This window comes from Herpailurus yagouaroundi, unplaced genomic scaffold, assembly GCF_014898765.1.
Source record: "Herpailurus yagouaroundi ecotype Mexico unplaced genomic scaffold, PumYag 250, whole genome shotgun sequence".
In the NCBI taxonomy this organism is placed as follows: domain Eukaryota; kingdom Metazoa; phylum Chordata; class Mammalia; order Carnivora; family Felidae; genus Herpailurus; species Herpailurus yagouaroundi.
In genome coordinates, this window is record NW_024412467.1 from 2,626,812 (window position 1) to 2,641,494 (window position 14,683).

A 14,683-nucleotide genomic window follows, 5' to 3' on the forward strand; every position below is an offset into this window, starting at 1 on the left:
TAGATGGATGGATGAATGTATCAATGGATTGATGAATGGATAGATGGGTGGATGGATGGATGAATGGATGATAGGACAGACAATTATGCTGTGTGGAAGTACAGAGATGTAAAAGAGCATGGTGCATAGGAAACGTCCAGGACTATAGACCAGCCAGGCCTGGGTGCCCTGGGGAGTGGCTGAGCATCTGCCTCAACCTAAGAAGCTTGGTGTGTGTCACGCGTCCTGAGGAAGCTGGGACGTATCTGCCGCTGGCGGGGAAGATGCTGAAGCAGTTTTATCAGCAAAGTGATGTAGATTTGGATTTTTTCAAATGTTTTATTGTGGACATTTTCAACCATATATGTAAGTAGAGAAAATAGCCTCAGTGGATGATTATGTCCCATCACCCAGCTTCAACAGCCATCATCAGTTTGCTCATCTTATGTCATCTATCAGTTCATACTTTCTTTTACTTTGGTTGCAGTATTTTATTTTTTTATTTGAATTCAAGTTAGCTAACATACAGTGTAGCCTTGGTTTCAGGAGTAGAACCCAGTGATTCATCTTTACAATGACACCCAGTGCTCATCCTAGGAAGTGCCCTCCTTAATGCCCATCAGCCATTTAACCCATCCCCTCAACACCCCCCAGCCCTCCAGCAACCCCCAGTTTGTTCTCTGTAGTTAAGAGTCTCTTATGGTTTGCCCCTCTTTCTGTTTTTATTTTATTTTTCCTTCCCTTCCCCTATGTTCAACTGTTGTGTTTCTTAGATTCCACATATGAGTGAAATCCTGTGATATTTACCTTTCTCTGGCTGACTTATTTCATGTAACATAATACCCTGTAGTTCCTGGATGGAACTTGTTGTTGCAAATGGCAGGGTTTCATTTTTGATCGCTGAGTAGTATTCCATTGTGCATATATTTAGTTGGAGTTTTTAAAGCAAACCCTAGCGTCATGTCATTTTACCTGAGAGAGTTGGCTTTTTCCAAAAGGTAACCCCAGTCTGATGGGGCCAAAATCAGGGAGAGCGGAGAAAAAAACGATAGACTGGCAAGACCTCTTAGGGCCCGAGTTCTCAGGACTTGATGCCTTGACGGTTCCAGAGGGAAAAAAGAGGGTGTCTAGGTGATGGAGGAACCGTGACTTCAGCACACGGACGGGTGGGGGCACCAGTCCTGGGAGAGCCGCAGCGGGTCTGCGGTGACCGAGTGTCCAGAGAGGTGCCCCTGAGTGGAGATCGGGATCACGGGGACAGAAGCATGGAAGGAAGAGGCCGCCTTAAGGTCCAGTCTTGAAGCCAGAGAGGGTCTAGTCATCGTTCTTCACAGAAGGGGTTTCGGGCTTCCTCTGTCGGCTGCCGGTCTGTTTCTGGGGTTTCCAGCCTCCCCTTCTGCGCACAGGTTCTCGCCGGCACGCGTTTTCCCCAAAAGGCAGCGTGGTGAATAGGGTGGAAATGTTGACAGCGGTACTGTCACCTCTGCTCTGACCTCTGGGGTCTTAGGGGGAAAGCGGCGGCAGATTGACGGGATGCTCATTACTCCCTTGGATCAACATCTGGCTATTCTCATCCCATGTCCGTAGCTGGACTTGTTTTGAGGGGTGTTTGCCAGGGGCCGGTAGGGCTCCAGAGCCCCACCTGAGCAAGCAGGATCTCCCCCATGGCAGCCTCACCCCCCAAAGCGGGGCCGGGTCATATTATGTTCTCCCTCCCGCACCCCAGACTGCCAACTCTCCCCGGCCCCTCTCTCCTGAGGCGATAATACCAGAAATGGCTCTTACGTTGTTCATGTACATCGAACACCCAGTTGGAGGAGTGAAGACCCAGTTTTTTTTTTTTTTTAACGTTTATTTTTTTTACGTTTATTTATTTTTGAGAGAAAGAGAGACAGAGCATGAGGGGGAGAGGGACAGACACAGAATTGGAAGTAGGCTCCAGGCTCTGAGATGTCAGCACAGGGCCCGATGCGGGGCTCGAACTCATGAACCGTGAGATCATGACCTGAGCTGAAGTCGGACGCTCAACTGATGGAGCCACCCAGGTGCCCCAAGACCTAATAGTTTTTGACTCGAGTTTTAACTTACTTAAGCAAGATTTGGCGGTAGCAGGAGTAGATGTTTCTATGGCCACATAGTGTGGACCAGTGCATAATGATTCAGAATATATTTTAAATTAAAATATTTTCATTTTCTGGACCCTGATAACTAAAGTCATTATTTCTCTTTTTTAAAAAGAAAAGAACCATAACAGTATTAGACACATTCCCATTATAGAGGCTCCAAATTACAACCGAGCATAAACAGAGCTCTAAGAAAGTCTGTTATCCTGGGGCGCCTAGGTGGCTCAGTTAAGTGTCTGACTTCAGCTCAGGTCATGATCTCATGGTCCATGAGTTCGAGCACTGCGTCAGGTTCTGTGCTCACAGCATGTGGAGCCTGGAGCCTGCTTTGGATTCTGTGTCTCCCTTTCTCTCTGCCCCTCCCCTGCTCATTCTCTGTCTCTCTCAAAAGTAAATAAATGTAAAAAATAAAATAAAATAAAAAGTCTATTATCTAATGGGTAGAAAAATAATGCCTCCTGGGGCGCCTGGGTGGCGCAGTCGGTTAAGCGTCCGACTTCAGCCAGGTCACGATCTCGCGCTCCGTGAGTTCGAGCCCCGCGTCGGGCTCTGGGCTGATGGCTCGGAGCCTGGAGCCTGTTTCTGATTCTGTGTCTCCCTCTTTCTCTGCCCCTCCCCCGTTCATGCTCTGTCTCTCTCTGTCCCAAAAATAAATAAACGTTGAAAAAAAAAATTAAAAAAAAAAAAGAAAAATAATGCCTCCTGGATATTTTAAATCTACACAGCTGCGAGGTGGAACAGTTGTGTATTTTATGGCATGTTTCTACCACCAGTGTTTTAAATCGATCTCTTTGCTTTCATTTTTGTTGTATTTGACTTAGAAAATAATAGCCCTCCCAGAGCCCAGGCTGGTGGCCGGCATGTGCTTGTGCTTCCCAATAACCGCATTACTTTGGACGGTTCAAGGGATTGTGTCCCACCTGGGGCGGCCAGAGCCCAGCTGGGGTGAGCGCTCAGCGGGTTGTCCCAGGCCCATGTGTCATTTCGTGCATTTAGTCCGCTTGGCCTGCTGTAAGGAAATACCACGAATGGGTGAATTAAGTGGCTTCCACACGAGACATTTCTCTCGGTTCTGGAGCCCATCAAGTCCAAGGTTAAGGTGCTGAGCGATTCGGTACGTGGGGAGAGCTCTCCATTTGGCTCACAGGTGACCGCCTTTTCCCCGTGTCCCCACATGGCAGAGAGGGAGAGAGGGCTGTGTCGTGGTGTCTCTTCTTATAAGGACCTTAACGCGTGGAATCAGGGCCCCACCCTCGGGAGCTCATTTAACCTTAACCATGTCCTCGCGGGCCCCGTTTCAAATACGGTCAGTCACACTGGGGGGCTCGGGCTTCAGCATCGGCATTTGGAGGCAACACACTTCAGTCTGTAGCGGCGTTTCTGTTATGACCTCGTCTCCCTTCCTGTGTTCCCCACTAAGCTGTTCATGTTTCTAGGTTTCCTCTGGGGGCTGGAGGCAGCGGGCTGCTTTCAGATTCAAATGAAAGCTGTCCTTTCTGAGTTTTCCCTGAGCAGACTGCAGACTTTGGACGGGGAAGGGCATCATCGCCTGGGGGTGCTTCGAAGCCGAGTCCTCCCGTGGCAGTCATTCTACTCCTCAGCGTCCCCGCTGTTCTTATTTGGGTCCAAGTGGATTCTTCCCTTTTCCTCACTTCCTGCTGGATAGGTCAGCAGGTCAAAGGGCGCTGTCCCCGTTTCACACAGAGATGGCAGAGGACTTGGCCAAGGTCAGCGAACTCGTCCTTAACCAAACCAGACCCAAGTTTTCAGCTCCTTGCCGACGTTTCTCCCTGTCAGATTCCTCCACCTCCTAGGGTATAAATGTAGGCACATCTTCATTCCTGCCATTGTTGGGACTTGAGAGACACAGGTTTGCTCTTGGAAACGTACCAAACAAGTGGTCGCAGGGGAGGAACCGAATGAGTCCCTCTGGAACCGACACTCGTCAGCCAGACGGTGGATCTTCTGCCTGTAACGGCTCTCGTCCCCTTTGGTTACCGCCCTCTTCTTTGAGCCAGTGCAGAGCAGGGGGGGCTGGCATTCTGCTCTGGCTCTTTGGAGCCTCGAGCCTCCAGAGCAGAAATGATCTACTCCGGCTCTTGGGTCATTTGAGAAGGGGAATGTGATATCCTGGGGGGAGGCCCAAGAGGAGATGCTTGTAGAACTCTCTTTGGAGAGAAGGTCCAGAAAACTCCTCAGGGTGCTTCCCCCTGATTTCAACAGGTTTTCCCTCTGTTGCACAAAACGAATGATTTAGTAGTGACTGGACAGCCGTTGGTTAAGCGCAGCTTGGGAAGCACCGAGCGAGCTCTCCGTGTCCCCCGTCTTTCCTGCGGGAGAGCGCAGGGCCACCCCCATCTGCAGCTATCCCATCACCCCTCTTCCCTCCAGCCTGCCCCTTCACATCATGCACATGCCTGGGCGCCTGGGTGGCTCAGTCGGTTGAGCGTCTGACTTGATATATCAGCTCAGGGCATGATCTTGCAGTCGTGGGTGATCCCTCCTGGGACCGACAGAAGACCGGTCATTGGGAACTGACCATGGGCTCACGAAGCGTGTGATTTTGCAGGATGCCATTGGTGCCTCTGACCGCACCGCAGCCGTGCGGCCCACCAATCTGGTGGAGGGCGTCTACACGTTCCACTTGCCAGTGGCTGACAGCCCGGGGACCGCGGACACGGACACTGCCACCGGGGAAGTGCGGCCGGGTGTGCTCACGGGCTTCTGCCCCTGGGTTAACTGAGCTGGGCGGTCCCCTGTCGGGTAGCCAGGGCGGGACGCCCCTGCGGCCTCAGCTCCCGGCCAGAGCCACCTGGTGGCTGTCTCTGCACTTCATTGACCCAAACGGTCTCGGCCTCCAGACTCACCGAGGGGGCTTGGATGTGGCAGCAAATCTCACTTCACTTTTGTTTTCCTGCCGGACACAGGGCCTCGGTGCTGGGAAGCGCCGAGGGAGGCAGCCCCGGTGAGGGGACGGGAGGCCCGACCTGCCTCGTGCCCTGGGCAGTGTTCCCCATCCAGGCCTGGGGCAGGGCGTGCGGTGTTAGCCCCAGAGGCTGTGTAAGTACCCTGATTGTCTTCCCGGAAGAAAACTGTCAACAAGGAAGACGTGCTCTCAGACAGCAACCCCTGCCCTGTTTGCAAAGATATGTCCGGGTCCTGAAACGCAAGTGAGGAAATCACCAGGGATCCTTTGAAGCTCTTCAAGCTCTCGTACAGCCCTTGCTCCCTCGATCGTCTTCCCGGCGGAGACCCTGTGTGCTGTCTTTCCCAGACCCCAGGAAGAGTGGCCTGGTGAAGCTGGTCCTGCAGGTGTGCGGATCAACAAAATGGATAAACCTTTAGCTAGATTGGTTAAGAAAAAAGAGAGAGGACTCAGACTACTAAAATCAGGAATAAAAGGCGATATTCCTACAATCACGTAGAAATAAAAAAGATGATACCATGAACAGTTGTGTGTCAATAGATTAGTTAACCTGGATGAAATGGACAAAATCCTAGAAAGACATGACTATAACGAAGGACTCAAGAAGAAATTAGAATTTTTAATAGACCTATAGCAAGTGAAGAGAGTAAATCAGTAATCAATAACTTCCTACAAAGCCCAGAGTGATGGCTTCCTGGTGAATTCTACAAACCAGTCCACGAACTCTTCCAGAAAGTAGAAGAGGAGAGAACACTTTTCAACTCATTCTATCAGACCAGTGTTTACTCTGATATCAAAACCAGATGAAGATACTACAAGAAAACTACAGATCATTGTCCCTTATGAATATAGAAGCAGAAATCCTCTACAAAGTGCTTTGAAACTACATCCAGCAATATATTAAAAGAAGTAGACACCATGGCCAAGCAGGATTTATCCCAGGCATGCAGGGTGGGTCAATCAACAAATGTAATAAACCGTATTAATAAAGGACAAAAACCACATGATCATCTTAGTAGGCACAGAAAAAAGCAGTTGACGAAATCCAACAGCCTTTCATGATAAAAACGTGTAGGTTGATTTTGGGTCCTCTCAAAAGACACATTTATGTCCTATCCCCAAGGGACCTGTGAGTGTGACCGTATTTGGAAATAGGGTTGTGGCAGATGGGATTAGTTGAGATGTCATATTGCTGTAGGGTGCCCTTAATCCAGTGTGACTGAGTCCTTATAAGAAGAGAGACAGAGGGGCGCCTGGGTGGCTCAGTCGGTTAGGCAGCCAACTTCAGCTCAGGTCATGATCTCATGGTCCGTGACTTTGAGCCCCGCGTCGGGCTCTGTGCTGACAGCTCAGAGCCTGGAGCCTGTTTCGGATTCTGTGTCTCCCTCTCTCTGACCCTCCCCCGTTCATGCTCTGTCTCTCTCTGTCTCAAAAATAAGTAAACGTTAAAAAAAAATTAAAAAAAAAAAAAAGAAGAAGAGAGACAGAGACACACGGGAAGGTCAGCATGTGATAACAGAGGCGGAGATTGGATTGATGCATCTATGAGCATGGAAAGCTGACTGCCAGCAGCACCGGCAGTGAGAGAAAGGCCTGGAACATACTCTCCCCCGGAACCTTCAGACAAAGGATGGCCCTGACTACACCTTGATGTTGAGCTTCTGGCCTCCAGAACTGCAAGAGAATAGATTTCTATTGTAAGTCACCCAGTTTGTGGTACTTTTTACAGCAACCTTGAAAACTAATACAGATTTGAAGAGAAATTTCTCCAAAGAAGACATACAAATGGCTGATAAGCACATAAAAAGATGCTCAACATCATGAACTTACCGGGAAATGTGAGTCAACACCCCTTTGAGACATCACTTCACACCCACTAGGATAGCTGTAATCCAAAAGACCGACCATAACAAAGCGTTGGTGATTATGTGGAAAGAGTGGAACCCTCCGCATTGCTGATGGGAATAGAAAATGGTGCAGCCACCGTGGAAGATAGTGTAGCGGTACCTCAAAACGCTGGATGTAGTTACCATATGACCTGGCAATTCCGCTCCTGTGTGCCCAAGAGATGAGGTAAATGTATGTCCACGCAGAAACTTGCACGTGAACACGGACGGTGGCATTATTCATACAGCCAGAGCGGGTGCAACCTGAACGTCAGCAGTTGATGGATGCGTGAATTAAATGAGGTTTGTCCATATGGTAGACTATCATTCGGCAGTAGGAAAGAAGTGCCGATCGATGCTACAACCTGGGTAAACCGTGAACACATCCTGCAAAGTGGAAGAAGCCAGACACAAAATGCCTCGCGTGTATTTCATTCATAGCGAATGAATAGTCAAATCCAGAGAGACAGAAAGTAGATTAGTGGTTGTCAGGGGCTGGAGAGAGGAGGGAATGAAGAATGACTTCTTAGATTTTTTTTTAATGTTTATTTTTGAAAGAGAGAAAGAGACAGAGCCCAAGCAGGGGAAGGGCAGAGAGGGAGGGAGACACAGAATCTGAAGCAGGGTCCAGGCTCCGAGCTGTCAGCACAGAGCCCGATGCAGGGCTCGAACTCACGGAGTGTGAGATCATGACCTGAGCTGAAGTCCAAAGCTCAACCGACGGAGCCACCCAGGCGCCCCAACAGTGGCTTCTTAATGGGCGCAGCCTTTCTTCTTGAGGTGACGACAGTGTTCTGGAGTCAGATGGTGGCAGGGGGTAGACCAGAAGCCACGAGTGATACGCATTAGAAGGTGACTTTCAAGGTAAGTAAATTCTACCTCCGTGAAAAGATAACGATGTCACCCTGTGCATGGGTGAGTCTGTTGCACCCATATGCCTGTCACATTCCTTATGTAAAGGTCTGTCATCAGGTGACCCCGTGGCTCTGCCATTGAAGAGCCTTCATTTGTAAATGCAAACAGGTCAATTCCTCGGCCCACAAAACGCGCCCCCACGCCCCTGCCAGATGATGCAGCCGCGACAGTGCCCCTTCTCACAGGTCACATGGCCGGCGTGGACGTGTCCCGTCGGTCACTGCCTGACCGCTTGGCTGTCCTCTCTCCTTGCCTCCTCGGCAGCACCGCGACTGTGTTTTCTGTACAGACCGGGCCGCCGTCCATGGTTCTCGAAGCTGCCGACGTGGTGCGGGGTCTGCATCGACAGCTCCCCGAGGAGAAGGAGGATTTCTTGCTTTTCACCGTCTTGAGGGTTGACACAGCAGGTGCATTTTCCAGAGTCCCCGTGATGCAAATACTTGTCCGTTCAGAACTGTGCGGTGCTGGGCGAGACATGCAGTCAGATAAATGCAGCGAGAATCTCCCAGAAACATGAACAACTGCCCGTTGAGGTTAAAGCAACAGATTTCTTGGAGGAGAAGCAAGGTCTGTTTCCGGTGTGACAGGACAGCGGTGAGGTCCCATAGTCTCTTTGGGCTGTGTGGGAACAAAGTCCAAAACTTATCTTCCTAATTACAAATTAAATATTAAACCTAATTCCTCCAAGAATATCCCTACAGGATGATTCCTCTGGGGAGTATTCTAAAAGAATGACACTGGCCAGGCGTGGCTAAGTTTTGCTGGCAGCGAAAGCGGCGTGGCGTGCGAGCATTTGCTCGTGGGTGTCCGGAGACTTGTTTTGCACGTATTTCTCCAGGGCGTTTCCTCCAGCACATCTGCCAACTGCTCTCTGTCTCTGAGGAGCAAGGGCTCACGGGTCAGTCGTTAAAACTATACTCTAGACAATGGTCTTTGTCAGAAATGTCGTACTTAAGCTGTCAGAACAGTGTTAAGGACAGAGAAGCATTATGGGCCGGAAAAGCTGTGTTCACATGGTTTTTTACCTTGGACATCGGGGTGGGGTGACGATGGTGTCCCATACGCCCCTGGAAGTGGGGGCACACGCTACGTGCCTTCCATTGTACCTCCTTGTCACAGTCCCTGGCTTCTGCCCTGTCCCAGCACCAGCCTGAATTATGGGTGTGGGTGCAAACGTGTTCTCTGCTCACGTTCTCTGTTACCTTAGGAGGAACATGACTCCCTCACGATGTGGGACGTGACCCGTCCTCTAGCAGGTGCCGAGGACTGTGAGCATTACAAGGGACATAATGACGTCACGTCGTAACACTTAGCTTGTGTCAGAGACGTGTCTGTGTGTGGCTGACGTCCTCAGTGCTGACATGCACTAACTTAATTTTTTTAATCCCTTTTTTCTAACTACGAAAGGAGGGGCGCCTGGGTGGCGCAGTCGGTTAAGCGTCCGACTTCAGCCAGGTCACGATCTCATGGTCCGTGAGTTCGAGCCCCGCGTCAGGCTCTGGGCTGATGGCTCGGAGCCTGGAGCCTGTTTCCGATTCTGTGTCTCCCTCTTTCTCTGCCCCTCCCCCGTTCATGCTCTGTCTCTCTCTGTCCCAAAAAAATAAATAAAAAACGTTGAAAAAAATGTTTAAATAACTACGAAAGGAATATCTATCTGTTGTAGGAAATTTAGAATATCCAGAAAGGCACAAAAAAAAAAAATTAAAACTATCCTCTAGATTCTAGAGCCTAGAATCCCCTCTCTGCAAACTTAACTTTTGTTAATATTCTGATACATTTCCGTCCAGTTCTTCCATCTCCAGAAACCTGTGACACAATGAGGATAATTGGATAGATATTTTTAATCTGCTTTTAAACCTCAAACCCTACAATGACCATTTTCTCAGATTTTTTATGATTCTCCCTCAGTAGGATATTTATGGCTGCGTGGTCCTTGATCCTGCATGTGGTCAACCCGTCCTGTGCTCACGGACTTTAAGGTTGACTTTAAATAATGCTGTAATCATAGGTAAATTGTTGTGCACATCTCAGTTGTCTTCACTGGATGGATTCTTAGAATTTATCTTGCTTAGGCCAGAGGGTACTACGTCCCTGCTACATTTTTAAGGCTTTTGTTTCCTGGTATAGATTGGCTTTTTCTTTGCTTTCGTTTGCTTCCTGATGGGAGAGACTCCCTGGCACCCCCACGGTACCGTAAGAGGCTCTCAAGTCAGCAAGATGCGTCCCTGCAGGGCCTGTGCTAGTGAAAGTCCACAGGAGGTGGGAGCCGGGACCCCCTGCCCACCCTGGTAGCCTCAGCCACCAACCCCTCTTTGCAGACTGCCTTCTGGAGTCCTCCGGCCACGGCCACTGCGACCCCGTTCACAAAGCTCTGTGTGTGCTCTCCACTGTGGGTGGAGAACCCGATGGAATGTTACTTCCAGGACAGGGAAAGCAACTGTGGTGAGTTCTGTGGGCGCAGCTGCGGGTGAAGGGCACCGGGTCGGGCCGTTGGGGGATACCAGAAATGTGTGCCCCGCTTTGCGGCTGTAGAATTCACCCTTTTCTCACCTGAAGGCCGAGGAGTAGTGAGTTAAGATCCTCCCCACCTCCCACCAGAGCAGGTGTGCTTAGGCGTTTCTGGAAGACTTCCGATGGGGAAAGTCACTTTGGCAGAGCTGATTTCGCAAACGACCCCAGCTCGGCTGAGACACTTGCTTTGGGCCACACGGGACATTTTCAGGTCACACCCGCCGTGGCTTGGGCTCCGCTGGCGTTCCGGTGAAGTATCTCCGAAGGACAGAATCTGGCCTTGTCTTCCTGGATGTCTGGCTGGGCAGGCACCCAAAATTGGAGCCACCTTCTTAGCTGGCCAGCCTGGTGCCCTCAGGTCTCCTCTGGGGAGGAAACTATCTCAATGACAGTCGATTTCTCAGGGTAGTTCCGTTGCCTTGGAGATCCAGATGGACATATTTGGCAGAAAAATTTGAAAATAGTCAGCCCTTGGATCATTATTCCAAGGAGCAGGTATAACACTTAATGGAATTAAGCCTGTGTCTTTGGCCCCTTGGTTTCTCTGCTCCTGAATTGCCACGGCCGAGCTTTTTACACTGGCATTTGCAAGGATGTGGAAGGAATAGAGATCAGGTAGTTTCTGAGTTGCTGCCTGGCTCTCTGAAAAGGGTCTGCGTGTCATAGGCAGCCCCACAGATATGTTATTTGCTTTATGAAAACCAAGTCAGACCTACTTTGGGGGGAGGGTTGTGTTTCTTGTGCCTATGGCATGACTATTTTGACACGCCGTACCTAGGTGTCTGTGGCACTACTTTTTTTTTTTTAAATTTTTTAATGTTTATTTTTGAGAGGGAGAGAGAGACAGAGCACGAGCAGGAGAGGGGCAGAGAGGGAGACACGGAATCTGAGCAGGCTCCAGGCTCTGAGCTGTCAGCACAGAGCCTGACGCAGGGCTTGAACTCACGAACCATGAGATCGTGACCTGGGCTGAAGTCGGACGCCTAACCGACTGAGCCACCCAGACACCCCATGCGGCATTACTTGCCGGGGTCCAGCCCCAGCAGGTCCAGGGGTTCCCGAAGGATGAACGGCGTCACAGAAAATAACAAATGGACACAGACAACAGCAGTGGGTTAGACTGGCCGCTTTATTGTGGCAAATGTGGCATTATGTTTGTTAGCAATTTCCTTGTAGCTGCGTCATCTATGTTTCTCGGCATTACCTAATTCTATAAACATTCCTTTGTGTAATCACCCATTAAGGAACAATATCTGTATTTTCTTGTAATGTTCCCTTGTGCCCTTTTGCTTATTGATTAATTTCTTCATATTATTTTCATTATGTATCTACATTTGTCTATAAAGCATTTGCTTTGTTATTTTCATGAAAGGTCATCTATCTCTCAACACTGCAAGTGGAACGTTTATAGGGATATGACTTCTTAATTGTTCCTTTGAACCATTTGCACTACAAGGAACAAAGGTATTCGCTTTGGTCTGGGGTGCCGGCAGGGACCCAAGAGGGCCCTGGGAACCCACGCCTCATGTGCTCATGAGGGACAATGTATGCCTAGGAACTAATGAACCATTCTGTACCTTAACCCACCAGGTCCAGTTATCATCTGGAACGCCTCCTGGGGGCCAAGCGGGCCTAGGGGTTGGAGTAACTTGTATCCATAGATACATTCCTTTGTTGCCGGAGTGGGGATTTCAAACCCATTTGCCCCCTCCTTGGCTGGGAAATATATGGGCCCATCCTTCCTTTAGGTAGAGAAGTCTTTATAGGGGGTGGCAAGGGCTGGATGTGGGGCCGCACAATTTCCCTGCGGACAGTTTCTTTCCCCAGTGGTTCTTTTCCCGGGGGGCCTGGTGTGGGCAATTCCCCAACTGACAACTCCCCAGGTACTTTCATTGGTAGGGGGGCTGCCCTGACCAACGCTAGGGTCAAATTACATAAAAGCGGGAGCATGAGAAGCTTCACTTATCCATCCACTGCCCGGGCCCTGCCATCAGGCTGGTTGGCTAGCTTGGCTTCCGGCAATTACTTCTTAATTCATTTGTTTTTTCAGATAATTCTGACCTTAAGTCAGCATGAAATATGCTCCATGAGGTCCCCGAAGCGATTGGACAAAAGTAGGGTGCTTTCATGTTATTCTTGATTTGTATTTGACCTTGCTCATGCTCTGCCACTGGCTCCATGAGGCGTGATCACAGGCCACAGATGGCCTGTGCCTGTAAGAACTCAGAAACATTCTTTGTGAATCACTGAGAGAACATTGTTCTGAGAGTCGTACGTAACCACGTCCACTCTAGGTTTCTTGTTTTTCAGAGTGGAGTATAGTCTCCATAACCTCCGTGGTTCTCACCCTTCTGACACTAACAGGGGGCTTGTCCTGGCTTTGTATCTTCTGCTGAAAGAGGTACCTGGGCTGCTTGTCTGTGTATTTCCCTGAAATCAAGACACCTCATCAAACGGGACTTGATAGGTGGAGTCGCTTTTGCTGGGCTTTGTTAAGCTGCTGAACCATACGATAGCCGCATTTTTTATGGGACAAACTAGACTTTAAAAGTCCTTTATAGGAGTGCCTGACTGGCTCAGTTGGTGGAATGTGCAACTCTTGAGCTCAGGGTCGTGAGTTCAAGCCCCACATTGGGTGTGGAGACTACTTAGAAAAAATCCTTTATGAGGCGCTGCCCCGCACAAGGCGTATGTGCCCAGATAAATGGAATAATGGCAGAGGCAGCTTCTCATTTCCTAGAAGGTTCAGCAATTCTGTATCCAATCTCATGTTGCTTGGTGTCATCTCACACTGTGTGCATTCTAACACTCCCGGAGCAGCCTGACTAATCAGCCAGCCCTCAGGAGAGTTAGGAGTTCTAGAACACTCAGGGGCGCCTGGGTGGCGCAGTCGGTTAAGCGTCCGACTTCAGCCAGGTCACGATTTCGCGGTCCGTGAGTTTGAGCCCCGCGTCAGGCTCTGGGCTGATGGCTCGGAGCCTGGAGCTTGTTTCCGATTCTGTGTCTCCCTCTCTCTCTGCCCCTCCCCCGTTCATGCTCTCTGTCCCAAAAATAAGTAAACGTTGAAAAAAAAATTTTAAAAAAAGGAGTTCTAGAACACTCAAGCAAATTTAGATTTTGATTCTTTTGTGTGAAGCAACAGTAGAATCTGAGTTCTATTTAATGAATGCCAAACTTTCATCAAGGCGATGTGATCACTAAAGAGAAGCTTTACTTCAGGTTTTTCTTTCTTTTTCCATGGAGCTGACCACTGAGAAGGCGGTGAGCAGCCTCATTGACTGAATCTTCCAGAACTCTGTGCCCAGCCCTGTGTGAGGGGATCTGCAGAGACATTGATTAACCAAGTCCTTAGAAGACAGTGTGGGATGACCCAACTTCCTATACGAAACACTAAATGCTCTCCAAGAGAGATATGATTTAAAAAATGTGTATCATAAATAATAGTTACTTTTTGAAACCACTTCCATTATCTTGGTTTTATTTGTGATTACTTTCCCAAAGGTGAGGCTGGTGAAGGGGGGTGGGGTGGGTACAGGTATTCAGAGGCCTCAATCCCATAGTAAAACTTCTCTGAAAGTTTTAAAAAATACAAATTCTGCAGTTTTGTGACATATCAAGCAGATACGGTCATGATAAAGTGGTTGACTGTGACCATTTATTAAGTATCTGCCATTGTGATGAGTGGCTCTGAGTGCTTTACATACATTTCCCAATCCTCCCACCAACCGTATAAAAAGGGACTATTTTTACTCCCATTTTACAGGTGGGAACATGGAGTCAGGACACAATCAAAAAATTATCTCAGAGTTGCCCAGCTAACAAGCACTAAATCAAGGATTAGAGGCCCAAGGTCTTGGTCACCAACCAATCAGAAAAGCTGATTCAGTGCCATGAAACTGTTCTCAGCACACCTTCCCATGGCTTTGAAGTGTACTTTCAAAGAACCCTGCAGCTTAGGATGACGCACACCCAGTGGTTTTCATGCCTTGTGAAAAAATGAAAAGCCGGGTTGTTGCTAATTAGTTTTGGGGGATCTGTTATATTTCTGGTTTGTTTGCTTTTCGTTTTGTTTTCTGTTGCTAGTTTATGTTGCCTTTTCGTTCTACATTTTGGACATTCCAGGCTAGTATAGGTTCAGGGGAAAACGTGTACCTAGGCTTTTCTTTCTTTCTTTCTTTCTTTCTTTCTTTCTTTCTTTCTTTCTTTCTTTCTTTCTTTCTTTCTTTCTCTTTCTTCTCCCTTCCTTCCTTCCTTCCTTTCCTTTCTTTTTCTCTTTCTTTTCTTTCTTTTTTTCTTTTTCTTTCTTTCTTTCTTTCTTTCTTTCTTTCTTTCTTTCTTTCTTT

The 14,683-nt window shown here is 48.8% G+C and overlaps 1 protein-coding gene across 1 annotated transcript in view; it reads left to right on the top strand.

Annotated features, from left to right (window-relative positions):
• KIAA0319 (KIAA0319 ortholog) overlaps positions 1 to 14,683 on the top strand; it is a 75,754-nt gene that overhangs the window by 57,844 nt on the left and 3,227 nt on the right. Inside the window, 8 exon segments of the mRNA XM_040460488.1 lie at positions 2,924 to 3,048; positions 4,600 to 4,841; positions 5,030 to 5,162; positions 5,289 to 5,414; positions 7,900 to 8,236; positions 10,148 to 10,191; positions 10,193 to 10,271; positions 12,651 to 12,741. Of these exon segments, the coding sequence (XP_040316422.1) occupies positions 2,924 to 3,048; positions 4,600 to 4,841; positions 5,030 to 5,162; positions 5,289 to 5,414; positions 7,900 to 8,236; positions 10,148 to 10,191; positions 10,193 to 10,271; positions 12,651 to 12,741 (1,177 nt within the window).